At 34.2% G+C, this 25,108-nt stretch overlaps 1 protein-coding gene across 6 annotated transcripts in view; it reads right to left on the bottom strand.

Annotated features, from left to right (window-relative positions):
* The window catches only part of Rb1 (RB transcriptional corepressor 1), a 163,609-nt gene that overhangs the window by 12,489 nt on the left and 126,012 nt on the right, over positions 1-25,108 (bottom strand). For all 6 annotated transcript variants that reach the window (XM_048800921.1, XM_048800924.1, XM_015484288.2 and 3 more), the window contains 8 exons: positions 20,826-20,944; positions 17,929-18,074; positions 15,940-16,085; positions 8,200-8,304; positions 7,016-7,129; positions 6,757-6,920; positions 4,637-4,667; positions 574-716 (listed from right to left, as the gene is read on the bottom strand). In XM_048800921.1, coding sequence (XP_048656878.1) covers positions 574-716; positions 4,637-4,667; positions 6,757-6,920; positions 7,016-7,129; positions 8,200-8,304; positions 15,940-16,085; positions 17,929-18,074; positions 20,826-20,944 — 968 coding nt within the window. The remainder of the gene's footprint in view (positions 1-573; positions 717-4,636; positions 4,668-6,756; positions 6,921-7,015; positions 7,130-8,199; positions 8,305-15,939; positions 16,086-17,928; positions 18,075-20,825; positions 20,945-25,108) is intronic.

The raw sequence follows: 25,108 nt of genomic DNA on the forward strand, positions 1-25,108 counted from the left end.
TGCCAAAAAACATATATTGGAGAAAAGATTGCCTTTTCAACAAATGGTGTTGGGAAAACTGGAAATCCATATGCAACAAAATGAAATTAAACCCCTATTTCTCACCATGCACAAACTCAACTCAAAGTGGATCAAGGACCTAGGAATTAAACCAGAGACACTGCACCTATTAGAAGAAAAAGAAGGCCCAAATCTCTATCATGGGATTAGGCTCCAACTTCCTTAATAAGATTCCTATAATGCAAGAATTAAAATCAAGAATCAATAAATAGGATAGATTCAAACTAAAAAGCTTCTTCTCAGCAAAGATTAAGTATTTCTAACTCTAATATTGAAGCCATCAAAATTTTATTTATAAATTTGTTAAAAAAGAACAGAAAACATCTGATATCTTTATTGAATTTCAGAAAATGATATCTGATTTTTGTGGTCTTTTAACTTTGGGCTACATTCACACCTATTAATTTGAACCATCCTTAAACCTCCACATAAAATTGGCATAGGAAGGTCTGGTGGGAGTGAGGGACAGCACTGAGATTCTGGGCTTTGGGAAACATTCCAAAACATTCCTACCTTCCATCAGTTTCATCTGATCCTTCAATGTCAAAGCGTAGTTTTTTCAGTGGTTTAGGAGGGTTGCTACCTTCAGCACTTCTTTTGAGCACACGGTCACTGTTACACACCATCTGATTTATTTTCTGGAACTTCTCAGAAGTCTACAAATTATAGAATTCTTTATTGTAAATCACTTAATGTCAGCATTTTGAAGTTAGCATCTATTAACCATAGTCTGAGGTGTGTAAAAAAATTAGGCAGAAGTACATCTTTTCATTTTAACTTTCTGCCTTATTGGACCAAATAAAAACATTTCAGAATAAGTATACCAATTCTTGTCCATTAAATACCCACCCCTTGTAAATTCTCCTATTTTTTTCCCCACGAGGTTCCTACTGTTCTTCTAACAAATCTGATTACTAGTCTGAATGCCTTGGCTCCTTGTTTTGAGAACTTACCCGCAAAGTTGGGTAGCTTTCTGGAACTCTTTTTTTTTTAATATATTATGCTTACATTTTTTTAATACCTTTATTTATTTATTTTTATGTGGTGCTGAGGATCAAACCCACGGCTTCGCACGTGCTAGGCGAGTGCTCTACCGCTGAGCCCCAGCCCCAGCCCCTGGAACTCTTTTTTGACAGAGGATTTTTAGGATATTTGATATTATATAACAAGAAAGAAGATCACAAGAATATGATAAGCATCATATGTTCAGCAAACAATAATTTTTTAATTTATTTTATGGGCGTTAGATTGACAAGTCATATAGTTTATATATTTAAATCACCACTGGTATGGTATTTGTTGAAATACTGCTAATTCTCAAAATTTTAAAAATAAACAAATATCCAAAAGACTTCAGAGTTTGAGTTCTGTAAGTACTATTGGAGATAAGTATTACTGAGATATCTTTGGAGGGAGAATACTGTCAAGACAAAGCAAAAAAAGCATTGGGAAAAAGTATCAAGTGAGCACATGACCTTATTTTATCCAATGGACAAATATGTGGAAAAAATATATTACTTAGCTATCAATTTTAGAAACAAAATGAGATGAATGTCTCAGAGATGTATATTAACATGTTTACTTGAACTAAAAAGAAAGAGGTAGCCAAACTTTCTGATAGAAATTAAATCTGGTTTGACTGGTAGATTTGACAATAGAATTAGCTTTGCTGTTTGTTCTATTTTCCAAAAATCAAGTGCAAAAGTAGGTTTTGATGGAAAATATACTTAGAGCACTCAATGAGCCCCTCTTTTTAAGATTTTTAGTTACTAACTTTAAACTATGGAAGTATATACAACATTTTCTCAGTGATTTTTAAGAGGTATGGCAAGCAAAGAAGTTTGAAGACCTCAATTTTATAGTCATCCAGCCCCAACCCTACTCGAACGTTTCCACATCTCCCTTGTGAATCCTGACAACTGCAGCCTATCTTAAACTAAATGTCATAGCATTGAATATTTACAATGTATATTTAGTACTTGGTCATTTAGTATATAAACTTTTACCTATCTCTAGTTATTTCATTTGGGTAGTGTGGTTAGCAGCCTCTCAAGTGACTCCTAATGATTTCCAGTTCATGGTATTCATACTCTTATATGATCCTCCTCTCCTTGTGTGTGGGTTGGGCTTGTAACCAAAATAATATGATAAAAGTGATGGAATGTCATTTTTAATATTAGGTTGGAAAAATACTAACTTCCATCTTGCTCTTAAAGCCTTTGCTCTTGGGCTCTGGGGCATATTTACAGCTGCTATATGATATGAATGAGAACAGTGGAGGATCCCAAGTGGCAAGGAACTGACAAGTTTGGCCCAAAGTATCAGCTTACAATTATGAATGACTTTGCCAGCAGATGCTCCTTCAGTTGGGTCTGGAGCTGACTACAGCCCCAGCTGACAGCTAGATCAAAATCTTATGAAAAAGCTCAACTATGTGAAGCCTAGTTTACTGACTTGCAGAAGTGAGATAAATGTTCCTTTAAGTCACTAATTTTGAGGGTAATATATTTTTCAACAATAAATAATATAAGCACTCTTCCCATTCCTCTAGAATACACATTCTGTGGAGGGCAGGATGGTGCAACATACTGATAACAACACACTGACTGCTGAATTAGTGGTGCTCCACTAGAGATGTTAATGGAAGCCAAATAGAGTAGTGGATTCTCAGCCTAGAATCACTGTTCCAAAGCTAAGCTTTCATTAGGACTACCATAAGCCCTGCCAATTTACTAGGGAAAGTCTTATATATTACCAGTTCCTAATAAATATACCAGAGAAAGAATATCCTAGAAGTCTGAGAGGAAGAAGCATCCAAGAGTGAGTTTATATATGTGTGTGTATCAACATGTATAAGGAGATCAGGATGGTGACATCTGGATATGGTGCTTCCATTTTGGAGTATCTCATTTCAAACCATATTCATATGACTGATTTCCAAAACTGTTTCATAACCACTCCTCTGAGATTATATACATACACATGTGGGAACACAAAATGATATTTGGTCTTTCTCTTGCTTAGGAGAACAGAGTTCCTAAACTCTTGGAATTTCCTGAGTGACAAGGATGATAGGACCATCTTTTGTTCTAAGAGGTGATGCTTGTTGGGCCCCTAGGTAGCTTCAGGATGGGGGTTTGTTGCCAGAAAGACCCAGCCTTACTTAGTAACTTAGAACTTCCAGAGGGTGGGGAGAGGAGCTGAAGATTGAATTAATCAACTATGTCTATATAATGAAAACCTTCCCCTATTAAAATCCTTCAACAGAGTTGGCAGAGCTTTGGAGTTGGCAACTGCACAGGGACAGAAGGTTCTTGAGCTAAGGACACTTCTGGACCATGCCCTAAGTACCTATTCATATGGCTGCACATCTGTATCCTTTATAATAAACTGACAGTAATAAGTAAAGTGTTTTCCAGAGTTTTGTGAGCAATTCCAGCAAATGATAAAATCTGAAAGGGGGAAGTGTTGTAGGAACTCCCTGATTTTTAGCCAAGTTGGCAGAAGCGTGGTGTAACCTATAGACCTGACACATGTGACTGGCATCAGTCTTATGGGACTGAACTTTGAACCTATGGTGTCTGATGCAAACTCTTGGTAATCAGAGTCAAAACTGGATTGAGGCTGGGTGCAGTGCGATATTAGTGGCAGACATCTGTAATCCCAGCAGCTTTGGAGGCTGAGGCAGGAGGACTGTGAGTTCAAAGCCAGCCTCAGCAATGTAGTTAGGCCCTAAGCAACAGTGTCTCTAAATAAAATATAAAAAGGGCTGGGGATGAGGCTCAGTGGTTAAGTGCCCCTGGGTTTAACCCCTGGTAAAAACCAAAACTAAACTGAATTGAATTGTAGGACATCAGTTGTGTATAGACAGTTGGAGAACAGGTGGGTTTGAGGAAAAAAACCCATTTGGTGTTAGAAGTATTATGAGTTAAAATAGTTCACAAATATATGTACATATATGAGTTTATCTATATTATATAATCTCAGAGGAATGTTTATAAAACAGTTTTGAGCCAGGCATGAGGTGTACACCTGTATTCCCTGCTATTCAGGAGGCTGGGGCAGGAGGATTGCAAGCCTCAACAACTTAGATTCTGTCTAAAAATAAAAAATAAAAAGGGCTTGGCATATAGCTCAGTGGTAGAGTACCCTTGGGTTTAAGTCCCAGTCCAGGAAGGAAGGAAGGAAGGAAGGAAGAAAAAAAGAAGGAAAGGTGGGTGGGTATAGGGAGGGGGTAAGGAAGAAATACATATGGAGAGAGGGAGAAAATGAGGGGACAATTTTGAAGTTCACTTCAAATTTTGAATATGATTCGATATTAAAATCTGCGATAAATATAAATTCCATTTAACATGCTTGGATGAAGTACTTAAATAATAGCATTTGTAAATCCAAATTAAAGAAATCTTTAATTTCTTTTATAGTTATAAGTTGTAGACAGCAGTAGACAGATACTCCACTACAAGAACACCAAATAAAGGATGATACAAGGGCATACAAGAGCACTTGTGGCATACTGCCATTTTTTTTACTTAATATTTTGTGCCATTATACTTTGTTAGAAGAAAATACTCACCCCAAATGATTCACCAATTGACACTAAGATTCTGTCAAATTAAGATGAAATATAAATTAGTAACAGAAAACATACACAGATTCTGCAGATATGCACATATACATATCATTCTAAACTATGAGGAACACAAATCAAAGGTTTTCTCTACTCTAGAACCACTAGTAAATCACTTTAATCAGAGGCTTATTCTAATAGTGACTCAGTCAGTCTCTTTTAAGGTTTTTTTTTGTGTGTGGTGATGAGGATTGAATTCAGGGCCTCATGTATGCTATGAATGTGCTCTACTGCTGAGATACATCCTTAGCCCTGGTAAGTTTTTTTTGAAAGTAAAAAAATTTTAGGATACTTTGTTCCACTGCCCATACTTAAAAAGGGTAAAAGAAAGTTTTAAGTTTACCCTTACTTAGTTCTTCATAAATCAATGGATAAATTATCAAACTTCTTTCAAATTTTTCATTTAAAATTAAAGTGACATTTGGCAAAACTTTACAGTATTAAGTAACAATCAAAATTCTAATATTGAGATGTAGTAAAGGTTATTAATTATGTATCCCAGAATCAGAAATCTCCATTAGTCTGTTGTCTTTGTTTTGAATACATGATTTATGTTCTTGATAATAAAGCTGCAGAACAGCTTTGATATAACATAACACAGATTTAAAAATATATACATGGGGGTTGGGGTTGTAGCTCAGTGGTAGAGTGCTTGCCTTACACACGTGAAACCCTGGGTTCGATCCTCAGCACCACATAAAAATAAATAAATAAAAATAAAGATACTGTGTCTATCTACAACTAAAAAAATATTTAAAAAAATATACACATGGAACTAATGGCTATGTAGATTTTATTGTTCTCCATTTTCTTGATAAGTGGTCATCATTCTATTCGACTAGCCAGAATACCTAAATAGGCTATGTAAATAGAGTGTTAAGATATTACTTTCTTAATGCCCAATCAATGATTTATGGGTTAGGATATTCAGAATGTGACTTTTTTACTAAAGAAAAACAATACAAAACATCACGGTTGAAAACTACATAAGAATATATTTTAATGTGGTAGCACAGGACTGTGTAAATTTACCTAAATAGACATGATATTATCTTCACAGTTTATAATGTAAGCTGTAGATACAAGTACATGGATTTTCAATTATCAAGTGAATAAAAGAAAGATACAGGGGAATACAGGAGCACTTGAATCATATTTTCAATTATTTTTTTATTTCATGCTTTTCTTTAGAATTTGAAATTTTTATCAGGTGTGCATTACTCATGTAATTAAACCCACCACATAGTTATTTCTAAACAATTAATACAGTCCCTTCTCCTTTTTTTATTTTTCTTGCCCATTAGGTACAACTATATACGTTGCCCATTTCTGAGATGACACTACATTAAATATACTAGCTAATCTGCCTCCTACTTTATACAAATAAAGTCAGTTTCTAATAGCCCATGATAACATATAATTTTTCAACTGAAGAACTTCAAAGCCAGAGAGAACTTATGATTGGATTGGAAGATAATATAATGATTTATAGTTGTACAGAAGCTTTCATCTGAGAATTTAAAACAACTTTGCACTCATCACTTCCCTGATCCATAGCACCCTTCTAAAGTAGAGAGAGATCTGCCCAAAGTAATACAAAGAGGCCACTGGCACAGTTAGGGATGGGCCTCTAAAGACTTAATTGACAGTCATCTATACTTAAAGTCATATCCATGCAAAATGAACAAGGAAGGTCTTCAGACAGAGTTCACAGGAAATCCAGTAAACTGTAAAATAAAAATTTTTAACCTGAAGAATTTTTAACCTGAATCTACTTTGTTTCTCACATTGGCTACTTGCAAAAATATCAAAGTGTTTTGAAAAGGACAAACTGGTTATCAGATATTCACAAAAGAAGACACTCTAGGAAAGTTGATGACAAAATTTGCAAACCCATCCAAGTAAACAGATTTTCCCCCCTAAATTCTTGTCATGTTGCTTAACATAAAAAAGCAAATTAGAAATTCAAGAGTCTAGCTTATTTTAAACAAAGAAAGCTTTACATTATTCTTGGATCAAAATTATCCCCTTACTTCTTATCACTTTCCTAAAGAGAAAATACCAACCTTGATCTTGGAGTCATTTTTGTTGGTGTTGGCAGACCTTCTGAAATTTTATATGGACTCTTCAGGGGTGATATATAGATGTTCCCCCCAGGAATCCGTAAGGGTGAACTAGAAAACTTGTAAGGGCTTCGAGGAATGTGAGGTATTGGTGACAAGGTAGGAGGCTAGAGCAAAAACAAGAAGCAGGTTATTTATTTAATGTTGTAATAAGATCCATTACTTTATAATTAGATTTCCCCAAAGGATAATTTAAACATACCCTCGTGGAAGCATACTGCAAAATATTTGTTTTCAGTCTCTGCATGAAAACTGAATTATAGAATACTATAATGGAATCATACTCCTCTTCTCTGATCAAAACACGTTTGAATGTCTGAGGAAGAATAATAAAAACACTTATTAAAAATGAAGTTAAGAATTTTTCTCTTCGGATTTTCTTCCTTAATAGTTTGTAATACTTTTTTAACTAGTAAGAAGCATATATTATACAGAAAAAAATAATCTGAAAAAGCCTTCTTAGGCTTGGATTCTGTATGCTCAACTAGAAGTGGAATGTCCCAGAATGATTCAGAGGGTAACTACTAGTCAGTACATGGAACAAACAAACATCCCCAAAGACAGAAGTGGACAAGCTGACAGGGTGGAAAGCATTATGGGAAGCAAAGATCAGAGCTGATCAAAAGACATCAATATTTAGACTATATTCTCTGTACCTCCCTGATCCCCAACATCTAAAGGTTTCAAGAAGTGTACATTATTCCATTGCAAGAAGTAGACATTTAGTAAAAGCACTATTTCTTTTTTGACTGCTAGATTTTACTTAAATTTTAGTTCAGTAAAACCACAGGATTTTATAGAATGCCTCTGAAACACACAATTAAAATGACTGGATTTAAAAAATAATTGCTCATGATAACATATAAATACATAAAAATAACCTGATCTGTATTACTTCTGAAAACTCCAATATTAAGCTGGAAAAATAACTCACCTATCATAGGAGGGTATGAAATGTATGTCACATCAAGTGTATTTTATTAATACTACTTGCCTACAGGGGAGGTAAACTAGAAGCACAAAATGTGTTTACAAGGAAAACTTTCATTATTTCTTTATAAGGCTGCATTTACACTGGCATTTCCTATAGAGTAATAAAAATAACTTAACATCTAATATCCTATTACTTACATCAAATTTATTACAAATGTCTTGCTTACTGCACATAGTATTATTTATTAAGTTAAATGATGAATTTAGATGATTTCAAAATCTGCCTTAGCTTTCCAATTCCATTTTAGTTACAGATAATCGGTAATATAAAATAAAAAATTTGATTTGTGAATTTACACAATGTCAGAATATATAATCTCATTAATGACTTAAATTATCTATATTATAAATATGGAATTATTTTAAAAAATCTTACCATGAAAGATTACCTACCTCTTGAACAGCATGAGGAAGATCCTTGTATGCTGTTACAATGATTTTGAATTTAAGGTCTATATTCTTCACTTTGCATATGCCATACATAGAACACATCATAATCTAATAAATAAATAAGATGTGAAAGTACAATTTAATTACATGGTTTTTCTCTAAAAAGCACTCTGTTATCTTTTGGTTAGCTTCAAAAGAGGGAAATTTAATTTCTATAGGGTTATTTTTTTTTTCATCCTAACCTCCATTTGAAAGTCTATATAAAATGTTTAGCCCAAACTGTATTTAAATAACAAAATGCAAATGACCAACTTTCAATTATTCAGGACTGATTATCTGATTGGTAAATTACATTAACTTTGGCTCTTGTTCTTTAATTTTTCCCCAGCAGTGTTGAAACTGGAATTGGTTAATTGTATAATTACCACTTAAATTAAAAAAAAAATCAGGTATGAAAGTTTCAAAGCATTGGATAAAATGTTTAATATATGTGATGTTGGTATGGAGGAATTGGTGACTGGAAGGCAACAAAAGAGAGACTTTTGAATTGTTGATCATGTTCTGTTTCTTTTCATTAGCATGACTCCTTTTGAGAGATGGATTATTTTTCTATAAGGTATTTCAATAAAAGATATTTTCAATAAAATATATTTTAAATGCAAAAATAAGATTTGAAAATGACTTTCTGTGACTTTAAAACATCACACTTTCTTAATTTGCATGAACTTTCTTGTCTAATTTAAGTATGTATCACTTCTGCAACATTTTGTTCACATCCACTATTGTCAAGAATACCTAACCACCATCCCTTGCTCAGCATCTTACCAAATCTGAACTTACTATTCCTTTCACTTACAATGCCATCAATGTATCCTCTTTGCCCATTCACATTTTTCTTTTTTTTGATACTTGGCCTCAGCAACTTAATGAGACCCTATCTCAAAAAAAGGGGGGGGGGCAGTGGTAGACCACCTTGGGTTCAATCCTCAGTACCACCACCCCCACCCCCCCAAAAAAAAAGAAAGAAACAAACAAAACAAAAAAAGGAAAACATAACAAAACTATTCACAAACAAAAGCCCTAGCCAAAATGGCTTTGCTGGAGAATTCTATTAATATTTAAAGAAAACTTAATAATAATTCTTCACAAACTCTTCTGAAATTAGAAATGTTCCCAAGTAATTCTATGAGGCTAGTATTTATTTCTCTGATACCAAAACTAGATAAAGATATCATATGAAAACTATAAATGCATTTTCTGATTATACATGTAAAAGTTCTCAGCAAAATTATAGCCTAGACAAACTGAATCCAGAATCATATCAAAAGGATTATGTACTGTGACCAAGTGGGATTTATTCCAGAAATGCAAGATGGGTTTAACATTTGATAACAAATTAATGTAATATACCATGTCAGTATAATAAAGGAAAAAATCTCACATCCAATAGATATAAAGAAAGCACTTGATAAAATCCAAAACCTTTTCATGATAAGAGTATTCAAGAAACTAAGATAAGAAGGAAACTTTCTCAATCCATCAAAAGGCATATTAAAAACACACAGAGACACACACCCTTCCAGGGCACATCCCCACGACCTTTCTCCAACCATGCTCCACTGCCTACAGTTTCCAATACATCCCTATAGTACATTCTGTTATCAATGGATTAATCCACTTGTGAAGTCAGAGCACTCATGAGCCAATCACTTCCCCCAAAGCACTGGGGATTGAACCCAAGGCTGTTCTACATGAGCTTGACCCACTCCATCTACCTATTTTTTAATTCTGAGGCAGGGTCTTACTAAGTTGCTGAAGCTGGCCTGGAATTTGTCATTCTCTTGTCTCAGCCTCCCAAGTAACTGGGATTACAGGTATATACCACCATACCTAGCAACAACATAGTTAATGTCTTCATCTAATATCAAGAACAAGACAAGGATATCCCCTCTTAAGCCATTTCCATTCAACATTATCCTTTAGGTTCTAGCCAGGGAAATTCAATAAGAAAATGAAAGGCATTCAGATTGAAAAGAAAGATGTAAGACTATCTCTATGCACAGATGACATGATCTAATATATAAAAAGTCTTAAGGAATCTACTTGAAAATTATTAGAACTAATAAAGAAACTTAGCAAAGTTGAAGGATACAAAAAGAAATATACCAAAATCAATTATATTTCTATATACTTGCAATGAATGATCCAAAAATGAAATTAAGAAAATAATTTCATTTATAATAGTATTAAAAATAATAAAATACTTGGGAATAAATTTAATAAATACTCTGAAAATTACAAAACATGTTATAAAACATAAAAAGGTCCAAATGAATGGAAACACATCACATGTACGTGGACTGGAAAACATGCTGTTAAAATGACAATGCTCCCCAAATTGACTTTAAATTTAATGCAATTTCTTTCAAAACCTTCTTTACAGAAACTGACAAGCCAATCCTAAAATTTATATGCAAATACAAGCTTCAGAATAGTCAAATCAATTTTGAAAAAAAAAGTATATGTATGTTCCCCATACTTCCTTATTTCAAAACATTACAACAAAGCTAATTTAGTCAAGGCAGTGTAAACCAGGCATTGTGGCACAGATCTTTAATCCCAGAGACTATGAGAGGCTGAGGCAGGAGGATCACATTCAAAGCCAGCCTTAGCAACTTAGTGAGATCCTGTCTCAACAAACAGAAAAACAAACTGGGGTTGTAGTTCAGTCATAAAGTGCCCCTGGGTTCAATCCCCAGTACTAAAAAAAAAAAAAAAAAAAAAAAAAGTATAGTCCTGGCTTAAGAATAGCTCTATAAATCAACAGAATAGAATTTAATGTCCAGAAAACACTTGAACAGTTGTAACCCATTGATTTTTAGATGCTGTCAATGGGGGAAAGAAAGAACTTTTCAAGAACTGGTGTGGTTAAGGATAGGACCGGGAGAATAGCTTAGCAGAGCACCTGTCTAGCATATATGAGGTCCTGTGTTCAATTTCTAGAAGAAGGAAGGAAGGGGGTAAGGAAAAGGAAAGGAAGAGAGATGAAAGAATGCTGGAATAACTAGTATTCTATAACAACAACAAAAAAATGAAGTTGGATCTCATACTACTTGTTATGGTTCGGCTCTGGAATGTCCCCCAAAACTCATATGTTGAAGGTTTGGCTACCAATGCTGCAATGCTCAGAGGTGCGGGAAGTGATTAGATCATGAGAGCTCTGACCTCACGAATGGATTAATCCATTGACAGCTGAATGGAGGTGCTGGGAACTGTAGATAGCGTGGCATGGTTGGAGGAAGAAGGTCACTGGGGGCATGCCCTGGAACAGTTATTTGTTGTTCCCAGCTCCTTCTTCTCCTCCTTCTTCTTTCCCTCTCTCCTTCCTGGCTAACATGAGCTAAGAAGCTTTCCTTCTCGGTGCCTTTCTGCTACAATGTCTTGCCTCACTCAGGCCTTTCAAAGCAATAGAATTCACCATCCATTATCTGAAACCTCTGCAACCATGAGCCAAATAAATCTTTTCCTCTTTAAAGTTGTTTTTTTCAGGTACTTTATTCACAGTGACAGAAAGATAACTAATATACCTACTACAAAAATTAGTTCAAAAAACCTAAGCGTAAGAGCTAAAAATGTTTAAACTCTTAGAGGAAAATAGGGATAAATAAGTCATAATAACCTCAGATTTGGCAACAGTTTCTTAGATATAATACCAAAGACCTAGTAATGAAAGAGAAAAATAGATCAATTGAACTTGATCAAAATAAAAACTTCTGTGTTTCAAAGGACACCAACTCATAAAATGAGAGAAAGTGAAACACAACTCAGAATGAGTGAAAATATTTGCAAATCATATATCTCATAATGGACTTGGGTGTAGAATATATAAAGAATTCTTGTAAGTCATTAAGAACAAAATAAATAATCTAATTTTAAAACACATAAAGGCTGTAAATAGACATTTCTCTAAAGAAGATATACAAATGACCAATCAACACATGAAAAGATGCTAAACGTCATTAGCTATCATAGAAATGCAAGTCAAGACCACAATGAGGTACCACATCAAACCCACTGCCATGGCTATAATAAAAAAGGTAAGTTAGTAAAGATAGAGAGAAACCTGAAACTCATACATGACTGGTACAATGTAAAATGGCACAGCCACTTTGGAAAACAACCTAGCCATTCCTCAAAAGGTTAAACAGAGTTATAATATGATCCAGCAATTTCACTCTTAGATACATACTCAAGAGAACTGAAAGTATATGTCTATATGAGAATTTGTACATGAATATTCATAATAATACTAGTTATAATAGTCAAAAACCATGTCCATCAATTAATGAATGATAAAAATGTGGTTCAGATTCATAAAACAGAACATTATTTGGCAGTAAAAAAGAATGAAGACCAATACAAATTATAACACAAATGAACCTTGAAAACATACTAATAAAAGAATTCAAACACAAAAAAATCACATATTATTCCATTTATACAGAAATATCCAGAACAAATCTGTAGACAGAAACTAGGTTAATGTTGCTTAGGGATGAGGAAGTGGGGGTTGGGGGGTGGTTTATTCCTGCAAGATAAGGGGGTTTCTTTTTGGTGTGATGAAAATGCTCTAAAATCTCTTATTCCTGGTTGCCATATCCTGAGCTGCTTCCCTCTACCATACTGTTCTTCCATGATGTTCTGTTTCACCTTGGGCCCAGAGCTATGGAGTCAGCTGACCACAGGCTAAGAACCTCTGAAATTGTAAGCCAAAATACTCTTTTCTCCCTCTACATTGTTTTTGTTGGGTCTTTCGGTCACAACAATGAAAAAACTGACTAAAACAGAAATTGGTATAGAGAAGTAGGGTTACTGCTGTGATTAACCTGACCATGTGATTCAGAAGCCTTTGGATCTGGTTTATAGGAATTTTGGAAAGTTTAGAGATGCAAGTTGGAAAAGCTTTATAATGTTGTAAGTGGAGCTTAATGGGTGATTCTGGTGGGAGTGCAGAAGACCAGAATGCCAATAGGACTGTGGACAATAAAGTTTGGACTCATTAAGCCTAAAAGGAGGAGGAGTCTATTGGAAATTGGACTAGAGGCCATTCATGCTTTGTCTGGCAAAAAAGTTGTCTACATTTTGCCCATGTCCTGAGACTTTCTGTGCGGCTGAATTTAAAAATGATGTATTAATTAATCTGGTGAAGAAAATTTCAAGACAGCACAGCATGAATATTGCTGGTGTTATTTATCCAAGTTTACTGTGATAATCAGGAGGAAAAAAGTAGAAAGATTTGAAAAACTTTCAATTTGGCCAGAAAAGTCTGAATAAAACTGGAGCTAAGGAAGGTATGGTTGTTAAAGAACCACTAAAGAAATGTTAAGTATTTTATTCAGAAACAATATGAAAGATGGCTAGAGCATCTCAAAAATGGTAAGACCCATCTCAGGCTCAAGGATGTAAAAGTAAAATTTCCTTTGAGGAAAAGTGAGCACCCTGCTTGAACATGTGGCCTAGGAAGTTGTTTCACTGTGCTCAGCCACCCAGGCACTCAGAGACTGCAGCTGTGGTCCCACAAAGCTTGGCTACTGGTGGCAGACCTTGGCTATTGGTGTCAACCATGTAGTGTTGATTTTGCAGAAAAGCAGGATGCTAGAGTTAGGGGTTCATAGAGGCTTCCACAGAGATTTCAAAGGAAGGTTCTAGGAAGCCAAAGTCTAGCAGGGTCAGAATCCCTGCAGACTACCTTTGAGAGGATGATGTGTGAAGATGTGAGAAGGAAGCTGAAGCTGCAGCGGAGACCCCTGAGATTAAAGATGCCAGCAATGTGTATCAAGCTGAGGAAAGCTGGAGGAATCAAGAAGAAATAAGCCAAGAAGAGAGGCTATGTGGGCTGCAACCAACAAGGCCATAGGGGTAACAGAGCAACACATGCCTTTTGGAGAGAACTTTATGATACCATGTGCCCCCAAAGTTGGACATGGGAGGTACAGGACTTGTTTGCCTAGATGGATTTTAGTTTTGCTTTGGTCCCACCACTTCTTTCTATGCCCTATTTCTCCCTTTTGGAATGGAAATGTTTACTCTGTGCCATTATTGTAAAGGATATATGTAACTTGCTTTTGATCTTTACTCTTTTTTTAATATTCATTTTTTTAGATATAGATGAATACAACGTCTTCACTTTACTTTATGTGGTGCTGAGGATGGAACCCAGTGCCCCCACACATGCCAGGCGAGCGCTCTACCTCTGAGCCACAACCCCAGCCCCTTGATCTTTACTCTTACAGCTGAGTTTGCCTTGAGTTTCAGATCAGATATTAGACTTGGACTTTTGGTAATTCTGGAACTGTTAAGACTATGGGGACTCTTGGAAATGGACCAAATACATTTTGAATGTGAGATGGGCATGAGGTTTGGCCTTGGCAGAATGTTATGGTTTAGACATAAAGTATCCTCCAAAAACTCATGTGTGAGACAATAAAAGAATTTTCGCTGGGAAAACTGTCAGGTTATGAGAGTTTTAATCTAATCAGTGGATAAATCCACAAATGTGGATTAACTGGGCGGCAAAGTAGGCAGGTAGGTGTGCCTGGAAGAAGTAGAACAATGGGGGTGTGCCTTTAGGGTTATATTTTATCCCTGATGAGTAGAGTTCTCTTCTTGGTTGCTATGTCCTGAGCTCCTTTCCTCCATCACATCCTTTTGTTATAATGTTCTGTCTCCCTTTGGGCACAGAGCTACAGAGTCAGCCAACTATGAACTGAGAACCTCTGAAACCATGGGCCAAAATAAACTTTTCCTCCTCTGTGTTGTTCTTGTTCTGTCTTTTGGTCACAGCAATGAAAAAAGTTCACTAACTCACCCCTGGTTTCCATCCCCCCAGTCTTTGACAAGCTCTAATCCACCTTCTGTCTCTATATTTGCTTATTCTATACATTTCATATAAATACAATTATATGGTCAAAAAAAGTGCTCTAAAATGAAACAACTCAAAACAGACTAAAACCACTGAATTGTGCACTTCTAATGGGTGATTTGTATACATAAATTATACTGATAAGCTATTACCCCCCTCCAAAATATTATTCTTTAACCCATTTTAAGAGATGGAAGGTGGGTGTGGTGGCGCACACCTGAAATCTCAGTGACTTGGGAGGGTGACGCAGGAGAATTCAAAGTTCAAAGCCAGCCTCAGCAACTTAGTGAGGTCTTAAACAACTCAGCAAGACCCTGTCACTAAAAAAATATAAAAAGGGGCTGGTGATGTGGCTTGTGGTTAAGCACCTCTGGGTGAGAGAGAGAAAGTGGGGAGAGAGAAAGAGATATGAAAAAGGAGGACATAAGAAATAATTATGTTTATAAACTTCATTCATTAAATAGGCACTGCTTTAGATCAAACAATTTTAAGTTTCATGCTTTTTCTACACTAAAATGAATCTAGCTTACTAAAACACAAAAAGCTGACAATAAACAGGTTCTTCAGTTATTTTTCAAAAGATAAGAATGTATCACTAAATAAGTAGTTATAGACATATACTCTTGAACTCTAAAACTCTAATTTGTAAGGATTATAACAAAAATATAAATGGCGCCAGCAAGCGAATATATAAAATTTACTAAGTTAATCAATCTTCTTATTTCAATCCTATCTTGTTTATTTATTTATTTATTTAAAAGAAATCAGTACACAGTTAAATAAGTAGAGAGAAGAAAAGGCAAAGTGTTCAATTTTCTTACTTGATCCAAATGCCTATCTCTCATGAGTTCATACTCATTTTGCAATGTATGCTGGAAAAGGGTCCAGATGATGTGTTCTAGTTCTGGGTGATCAGACAGAAGGCGTGCACATAGGGTATTTAGTCGGAGATATGCTAGCCGGTACACTGCAAAAGTAAGGGGAAATGAACCATATTTACTGTTCATTTTCAATCACAAGTAGACTTTTAAAAAATCATTAATTTTCTATATCATTATTCTTTTTAAATAGCAACTTAACAGTAACCTCACCTCTACCACTATTTTCTTTATGAATAAATAATTCCTATTAATAGCACAATAGAAGGCACAATACTAGGAAGGCACAATACTTGATGAACAATTATTATATTATAAAACTAAGGCAGAGGTAGAAGGTAGAGGAGGATAGCCCATAAGATATTGTGAAATTAGACAAACCACATAGGGTTTGCTTCCATTCTGTTGGTAATCACTCATCACAAATGTTGGAAATTCCTACTATCAATAGTCAAGAGGGATAATTATTTTTAAAAATAATGACATTGTCAGTGTTTACTAATTTTTCTAATCCTAAAAGAAAAAATCAAACCATGTTTCATTATGAAATACCAACAAACTCTTGAAAAATGGTAGATGTGTATATTATCGAAGTAGAGCACAACTGTCATACGAAGTTTATTCAGAGTCTATTAAAATATTATTGGAAATACAGGTTTAGAGAAAAGGAGTTGACAAAACTGAATTTTTGTCTACCTGTTTTAAATACAAAGAGTCTTGGTTTAAGATGGGTCTTTAAAGAATTGCATAGGTAAACAAAAATTTTTTTTTAAAAAAATTTCTTTTAGTTGTAGATGGACACAATATTTTTATTTTATTTATTTTTATGTGGTGCTGAAGATGGAACCCAGTGCCTCACACAGGCTAGGCAAGTGTTCTACCACTGAGCCATAACCCCAGCCCCAGGTAACTTTTTAAAGTTAACCATTTGTCCTGGGTGTTTTAAAACTTGAGCATATATTCAACTTGCCTAGAGTGTTCTAGGGCCCTATCCTAGAATTTCTGATTGAGTAGATACAGGTAGATCCCCAAATTATCATTTCTATAACTTTCCAGGAGACATGGATTCTGCTGATTGGGGCCTACCCTTTGAAAACCACTGCCCTAATCTAGGGCCCAAGTCTTACAATGTTTGTGTAAGTCTCAATTTTTTTTTTTTTTTAGAGAATTTTTTAATATTTATTTTTTAGTTTTTGGCGGACACAACATCTTTGTTTGTATGTGGTGCTGAGGATCAAACCCGGGCCGCACGCATGCCAGGCAAGCGCGCTACCGCTTGAGCCACATCCCCAGCCCTCAATATATTTTTAATTTGAATAAAGTCAGTAAAAATTCTTATCACAGAGGAATCAGGTCTTTTAGTCTCCTTAAGAGGGCTCTAAGATGGTATGGACTTATATGTTTATATACATGTACAGATATGCAAAATAAATTCCCCACCCCACCATATATACATTCAATCAGAGAATATAATACAAACTGGTTACTAGACTTGTTAAATGTCCTAAAAATATCCAGGGAATGTGCTTGCACTGTCAGTAACACACAAAATAATCTCAACACTAAATATGCCTGAATAGTAAAAGTAATATTTGGGCAAATATTTCTAAACATTAATTTGAAGGTATAACAATAGTAATGCAGCATTCCTAACATCAAAACTTTTCTGAGTGCTATGTGGAAGGCCCTGTTAGAAGCATTTTATATGTAATAATTTATTTAATTATCCTGAAAACCCTACAAGGTAATTTTTATTCTTATTATAAGGTAAATTTTTTAATACTTTCTTTCCATTTTATAGATGAGGAAACTAAGGCATAAAGATATTAAGTGACTTGCTCAGGGTCCAACCAAGTAAGTTGAAGAGACAAGATTTGAACCTAGTCAGCCTGGTTATAGAGCCCATGCTTTTGAAAGTAATCTTCTACTAACCTTTTTTGTAAAAGAGTGAAAGGGAGGTAGATTTCAATGGCTTCTGAGTCTGGAAGGCTGAGTTTGCTTGTGTCTCTGCATTTGCAGTAGAATTTACACGTGTAGTTGAACCTTTTTTCTTTGGGGATCTTACAGGTGAAAGATACCTAGATGTATTCAAAAGAAAAAGTCCTCATTTGAAATTTCCTAAGAGTCATACACATACATACATGTTACACACATATACCTAGACACATCTTATGTATTTAATCTGTGGTTTTCTGTCAGTTTCCCCAAGCAGGCTATTTAAATACAAGTTGGGAACAATAGCTTAATAGGAAAACTATGTTTGTTATAGTATGTCTAACACTTTTAATAAGTGGCTTTCCCTGGAAATTACTTATTGGGAAAACAATAGCTGTATATGCACAATTTTAACAGTAATAGTGAGATTTAGACCATAAAATAACTTCAGCTTAAAAAACAAGTTACTAATACCAGTGTTGTCATGTGTCTCTGATTCTCCTGCTAAATTTTTTTACTGATAACTATGATTCATATACACGTTGACTTAAGTTATACACACACACTCTCTGAAATTACGTAGCACAGAATTCTATGACTTAGTACTTCAAATAACATGATCAAGACAGATTTATACCTGTTTACTAAATATGCCAGGAATAAATCAAGGCAGGGATATCAGCAAATATTCTCTCTCAATTTATAGCAATTCTTTTGTTTTATATTATCCTCTATTTAATAGAATAATCCATGTCTATGATTTTATTTTGTTTTAATAGCAGAGAAATAACTCCGAAGAGGAAGTAGAATTTGTACCCTAATATGAGTATTTCCACTACATGCAGTATGTTAATTAGTGCAATAGGAAGAGACTCACCAGCACAATTTTATAAGTACCAGGGCCTGGTCTCTTATTCTCTTTGGTCTTCCTTTCAGTTTTTTAACTGAAAATTATAGACTAACTTAGGCAAAGTTAGTCTCCTTTGAGTCCTGATACAAATATCCAATTACCTAATAATGGGTATCATTACTTGAATCTTAAACTTAATAAGGTCAAAGTAGAACTCTGGATTTCTTCTTCTCCGTTTTTTCTCATCTCAAAAAATGGCCACACATTTTATTAATGTCTTAAAGTAAAAAACCCAGAAGTAATTATTTTAATTTCACTGTTTCCTAAGTTCCTCAAATCTCATATAAAACTCTGTAAAACTTATTAAGTATATCTCTAAATGCACCTCATATCTTTCTCATTTCTACCTTTAATGCTATATCTTAGACTAAGTCACCCATATCCCTCATTTGAACTACTGAAATAGTCTTCCAAATGGTCTTTCCACTTTCTTTCCTGTCCTGACCCTTTTTCTCCCCCAAACCCACCTGGTACTTCAAATAGCAACCAGACAGCGGTCCTTTAAAAATACAAATAAAACAAGTTGCATTCCTGCTAAATGGTTTCCCACCGCTCTTATAAAATCCAAACTGCTTACTCTGGCCTGTGGGAACCTACAAAATCTAGACCTGGTCTGCCACTCCAACCTCACTGTGTACCATTCTCATACTCTCTATACCCCATGCATTCTGGATACCATGCTAGTCCTCATGCCAGTCAAGTTCCGTCTGCCCTACAACATGAAGATTTCTGCCTGCCCAGCATCCACTTGTCCCTCAGGTCTCAGGTCAAAATATCACTTCATTAGAGAAAGAAAAACTATTCTGTTCATTATAGTATGTCTCTTTTAATATATTCTATAATATAACTCTAAATATTCCATTGCCCTCTAGTTTCTCCTTCATATCACTTTATTCATTTCATTTATACCACTTATTATACTCTAAAATCAACTTACATGTTAGTTTACTTATTCACTGCTTCCTTCCTCCAGAACATAAAGCTCTATGAAGGAGAAAGACCATTTTACTTTTGTCTTCTCAGTGCCTACAATACTTCCTGGCATTTAACATAACTATTTATTTAATTAAAGAAAAAATAAAGCTTGATTTATTTATATAAAACTTGCCTAGCAAACAAATATATACATGAATGGAGAGTCTCTATATGTTAGGAACAGTTTGGATACAAGTTAGAATGAAAATGACACCTATGGAAAGTGGTTTCTATACCAATTGCATAACACTGTAATGTTGATTAATACACAGAACAGGTCCATAACATTAAGCACATTTCTATGAAAGGCAGTGTAGCTAGAGAAATTAAGAGCATGGGTTTTGGGGTCAAACTGGTTGGGTTAGATTCCTGTTGACCTTAGGCAAGTTACTTTATTTCTCCTATTTTATAGATAAATGAGGCAGACAGCGTATCTACTACCTTATAAGACAGGTATGAAAATTAAATGAAAAACATGAACATGAAGTACTTAGGTAACAGCCCAACACACACTAAGCCTTCTCAATACATGTTGGCTTTTGCTTTTTGCTCATACCATCATCTTGCTCTAATCAACTGTTTCAGTCCATATCTCATACTACTCACTAGATTTACCCCATGCTTCATCCAAAGGGACTGATCTATGTTCTCTGAAAAATGTTTCCTGCTACTCTGGCTTTTTTCAGTTCATGTCATTTCTGGCTCTTAGAACACTATTCTGTCTCCTCTCCCTTCCCTAATTTTGTGCTGAAATCCTATTCAATCCTTAAAGCCTATCTAAATTGCCATCTGTGCAATGAAAACTGCTCTCATTACACCAATCCTACATGATTCAGTAGCATTTGTTCCTTCATATGACCTTATTTAGGTCATATATATTACATTCCTAATTATTAAAAGCAGTAACAATATCTTATGCAAAATTCTATTCCATACAACTTCTATATAGTGCCCTTATGCTCAAGACATATCTGCAATTTCAAAGGATGACATAATGTGTTCTACTTACATATCTGCTGCAGTGTGATTATTCTGGAAAGGAAGGTTGAGAGAACAAGCAGATTCAAGGTGATCAGCTGGTCCCTCTCGGTCCTTGGATTGTTTAATAAGATCAAATAAAGGTGAGTCCTAATAAGGGTGAAACAAGATGACATTAAAACATTATTAGTTAAGTCTGATTTTCTCAGGTATGTATCGAAATCATATTGTTTGACATGTGAAGCACTAGGAATTTTAGGCACAACTAACATTGGCAATTTAGAAGTTAGAATAGGATCATTTTCTCCACCCTTGAAATTCTCAATTACCAATTTTGTACTACACACATAAAAAAGGAGTAGGAAAATGTATAACTTCAAATGCTAGTACAAGTTGAGTATCCCTTATTGAAATGCTTGAGACTAAAAGTGTTACAGATTTCAATTTTTTTAGGATTTTAGAATATTTGAGTATGTATAATGAACTACTTGGGGATGAGACTAAACTCAAAACTCAAAAAGCATTTAGGCTTCATATACACCTTTTTTTTTTTTTTTTTTTAAAAAAACATAGCCTGAAGTTAATCTTATACAATATGTTTAGTTATATTTTGTCTGTGACCTATCATATGAAGTGCCATTATGTTGGCATTCAAATATTTTTGAATTTTGGGATGGGGTATAGTTCAGTGGAAGAGACCTCTTAGCATATGCAAGTCCCTAGGTCTGATCCCCAGCACCAAAAGCATTTTTTAATTTTGAAGCATTTCAGATTAGGGCTGTTAAAACTGCATTAGAAGTTAGGGAAAACTTTTCATCAAAGACTCAAAGAAGGAAATAATAAAGATAAAAGCAGAATTTAATAAAACAGAAAACAAAGATAAAATAACACTGATCAACATAACTATCAATCTTTTCTTTGAAATAATTAATAAAATTAAACGAACTTCCAATCAGAATAATCAAGAAAAAGAGTAACAGTACAGATAAATAGGATTAGAAATGACAAGTGGGACACTATCACACGCAAAGATTAGATAGATAATGGGACTGTTATAAATAAATTTACATCAAACTTAAAGTATGTGGAAAAATCCTACAAAACATAAACTGATCAAAACTCAACAGAAAAGAAGTAAGTCCTACAACTACTGAATCAGTTATTAAAATTCCCCCACAATGAAAAAGCCAAGTCCTTTGGGTTTTACCTAGAATTCTATCACTCAGGGGACTGATAATATCATTTTTACTCAAAATCTTTTAGAATGAAGTAGAGATATTCCTTATCTTCTTTTATGATGTTAGTATAACATTGACACTAAAACCCATCAAAGACATTACAAGAAGTAAATTATACCCCACTTTCATTCATGAATAGAGATATAAAAATTCCAATCAAGAAGTATTAACAACTCAAATCAGCAGTGTTTAAAAGAAAATTCATTATTACCAAGTTGACTTTATCCATGTTGCAAGACTAGTTCAACATTAGAAAATCTACAATGCAATGCACCTCACTAAGGTAAAATATATTATCGAAGTAAATGTAGAGGCTGGGACATGATGGCATATGTCTATAATCCTAGTTACTTGGGAGGCTGAGGCGGGAGAAGTGCAAGTTCCAGGCCAGCCCAGGCAATTTATAACCACACCCTGTCTCAAAACAAAAATTTAAAAAAGTATAAGGATATAGCACAGTATATAGTGCTCCTGGGTTCAATCCCCATAATAGGACAAAAAAATCAATACAAAAATTTTCTCATTCAAAATATTTAATATTTTGTAATATTTAAAAAAGAAAAGAAAAAAAAAAGGTAGTAAACTGGGACAGAAGAGAATTTTCTAATTTGATAAATGACATCTACAAACAAAAACCCCACAGCAAATGTTATGTGCAGTGGTGAAACATTAAAAGCGTTCCCCTTTAAAAAAGTCAATTAAAAGAAACCCATGTCTCATTCCTACTTAGCATTGAATTTGGGGGTCTCAACCAGTTAAATTAGGCAACGAAAAGAAATACAAGATCAAAAGACTGCAAAGAAAGAAACAACAAAATACCATTGCCCATAGATATTTGTTAGTATAGAAAACCAAGATGAATTTATAGAGAATAAGAAATATTAGCAATGTTGCTGTCATGATTTCATAATCAATAGAAGAAATATTACATTTCTATATAATCAAAAAAATTCAAAGTGTAATTTTTAAAATATCATTTACAAAAAATAAGACTGGCTGTAAAATCATTAAAAATACTGATTCAAAAACTGTAATTTCCTAGAGGTATATGATTGCAAGTACATAGAGTAGATTCCATAATAGAGGAGCTTTTAGTACTTAATTAAGAAAGATTTCTAAAAAGACTTAAGTCAAAAATGGAAGTAAAAATATAAAACACTATATAACAAGTAGTTTTATTCAATATAAAGAATAGTCTAATCAATAATGTGTTGGAAAAATCCACTAACAATTTGAAAAAAAAAGTTAAATCATTATATTTTTACAAAATACACACAAAATCACTTTCTTTCATTAAAAAACAAAACTGAAAAAGTGTTAGAAGTAAATATAGGAGAAGATCATTCAAGTTTCTTGTTTATGAAGGACTTTGTGGAGTTGATGAAAATCCATAAATTACAATGATAAATATGAACAGATCTGAAAACATACAAACTGAAAATTTCTATATGACTAAAACCACAATAAATTAAGTTAAACTGAATCTTTAAAAGATAATGCCAGTTAAAGACTGCAAACTAAATGCATACAGTAACTCTCTCTTCTAAATCCCCACTAAAATGGCAATAAAGGAACTTATTTTAAAAGATATAAATCTAATGAACAACAAGAATGGAAGAAGAAAAATGAGATACAAAAATCTGAAACTGGAAAGCAGATGAACAAATAGTAATCTACTTGGTACATGAGAAAAAGTTGGATGGACCCAACAGTTTTTTACTTAAAGCCACTATACAAACCAAATGAACCCACAAAGGGTTTGGAAGTAGTGACACCAGATACTTTAAGCAGTGGGTCAAGAAGGGGAACAATAACGGAAGAACTGGATAGAAATCCACTGAAGAACAAGTTAGACTTTCAGATACTCTCATTCTTTTCACCTCTCTTTACTGATAGAAACAAACAAAAGAAGCCCAAAATGTTTATTATTTGGAGGGTGCAAAACATCATTCTCTGGATTGGGGGACTGAATCTAGGGAGGAGATAACATACTAAAAATGACAGGATTAAGGATTGTGTATTTAATGAATATTTAATGAATATTGTATGTTCTCTACTGCTTCCTGTCTCCCAATTGTAGAATATTTGCAGCCATGATCATATCCCCCAAGCATGAAACCAGAAGAGTCAGAGTGAGTAATATGATGAATCTAAAAGTCCTAAAGACATCAAATGTAAGTTTTTTGTTTTTTTTAAGGAATTGTATTAGCAAGTCATCACACAATTAAATCCCCCAACCCCATCCTGGTACTCAGAGCTTCTAGCTAATTTTTAGTGATTTACTTTTTTATATATGTAGCAGTTAAATGTCTTAGGAAAGTCTCCAGTATGAAAGTGCCAAAACAAAACAAATAAAAAGCACCTTGAGAGATACATTTAAAGGGAGAAGAAATTTAAAAAGAAAAAGTAAGGCTAAATTATTTAACAGTAATAGGAAATTGGATGTCTAAGCAAGACATTTTAAACATCATTTTTCTTACTCATCTACTTACTCTCAACTCAAAACCACAAAAAGCACAAAGAACTCTTTTTCTTTTTTTTTAAGGTCAGTAATAGTAAAAACATTTTTCTGCAAAGCTTACTAGTGAAGTTTCTCTCTGAACCTCAGTTTCATAATCTGAAAAACAGGAATAACAGTACCCACTTTGTATGATTAAATGACATAACACCTGATGTGCCTTCACTGTAGCCACTTGGGCATTCAATTCTTTTCTCTCCTTTCAGAGATGTGATGTTTATTTTATTTCAGTCCGAAATATATATATATATATATATATATATGAATGTGTTAAAGATGTGCTCCTGACTCTTAACTTTCAGGGGAAAAACATCTATTAAAATTTTATAGTCAGGTGCGGTGTACATCTGTAATTCCAGAAATTCATGAGGATAAGGCAGGAGGATCAACAAATGAGACTAGCCTGGGCAACTTAATGGACACTGTTGAAAATAAAAAATAAAAAGGGCTGGGAGTAGCATAGGAGTACAGGGTCCCTGGGTTCAAAACCCAGAACTGCTAATAATAATAATAATAGTAATAATAATAATTTACTTTTTCCTCTCTAGATAGCAAATA

Source organism: Marmota marmota, unplaced genomic scaffold, assembly GCF_001458135.2.
Source record: "Marmota marmota marmota unplaced genomic scaffold, marMar, whole genome shotgun sequence".
Taxonomy (NCBI): domain Eukaryota; kingdom Metazoa; phylum Chordata; class Mammalia; order Rodentia; family Sciuridae; genus Marmota; species Marmota marmota.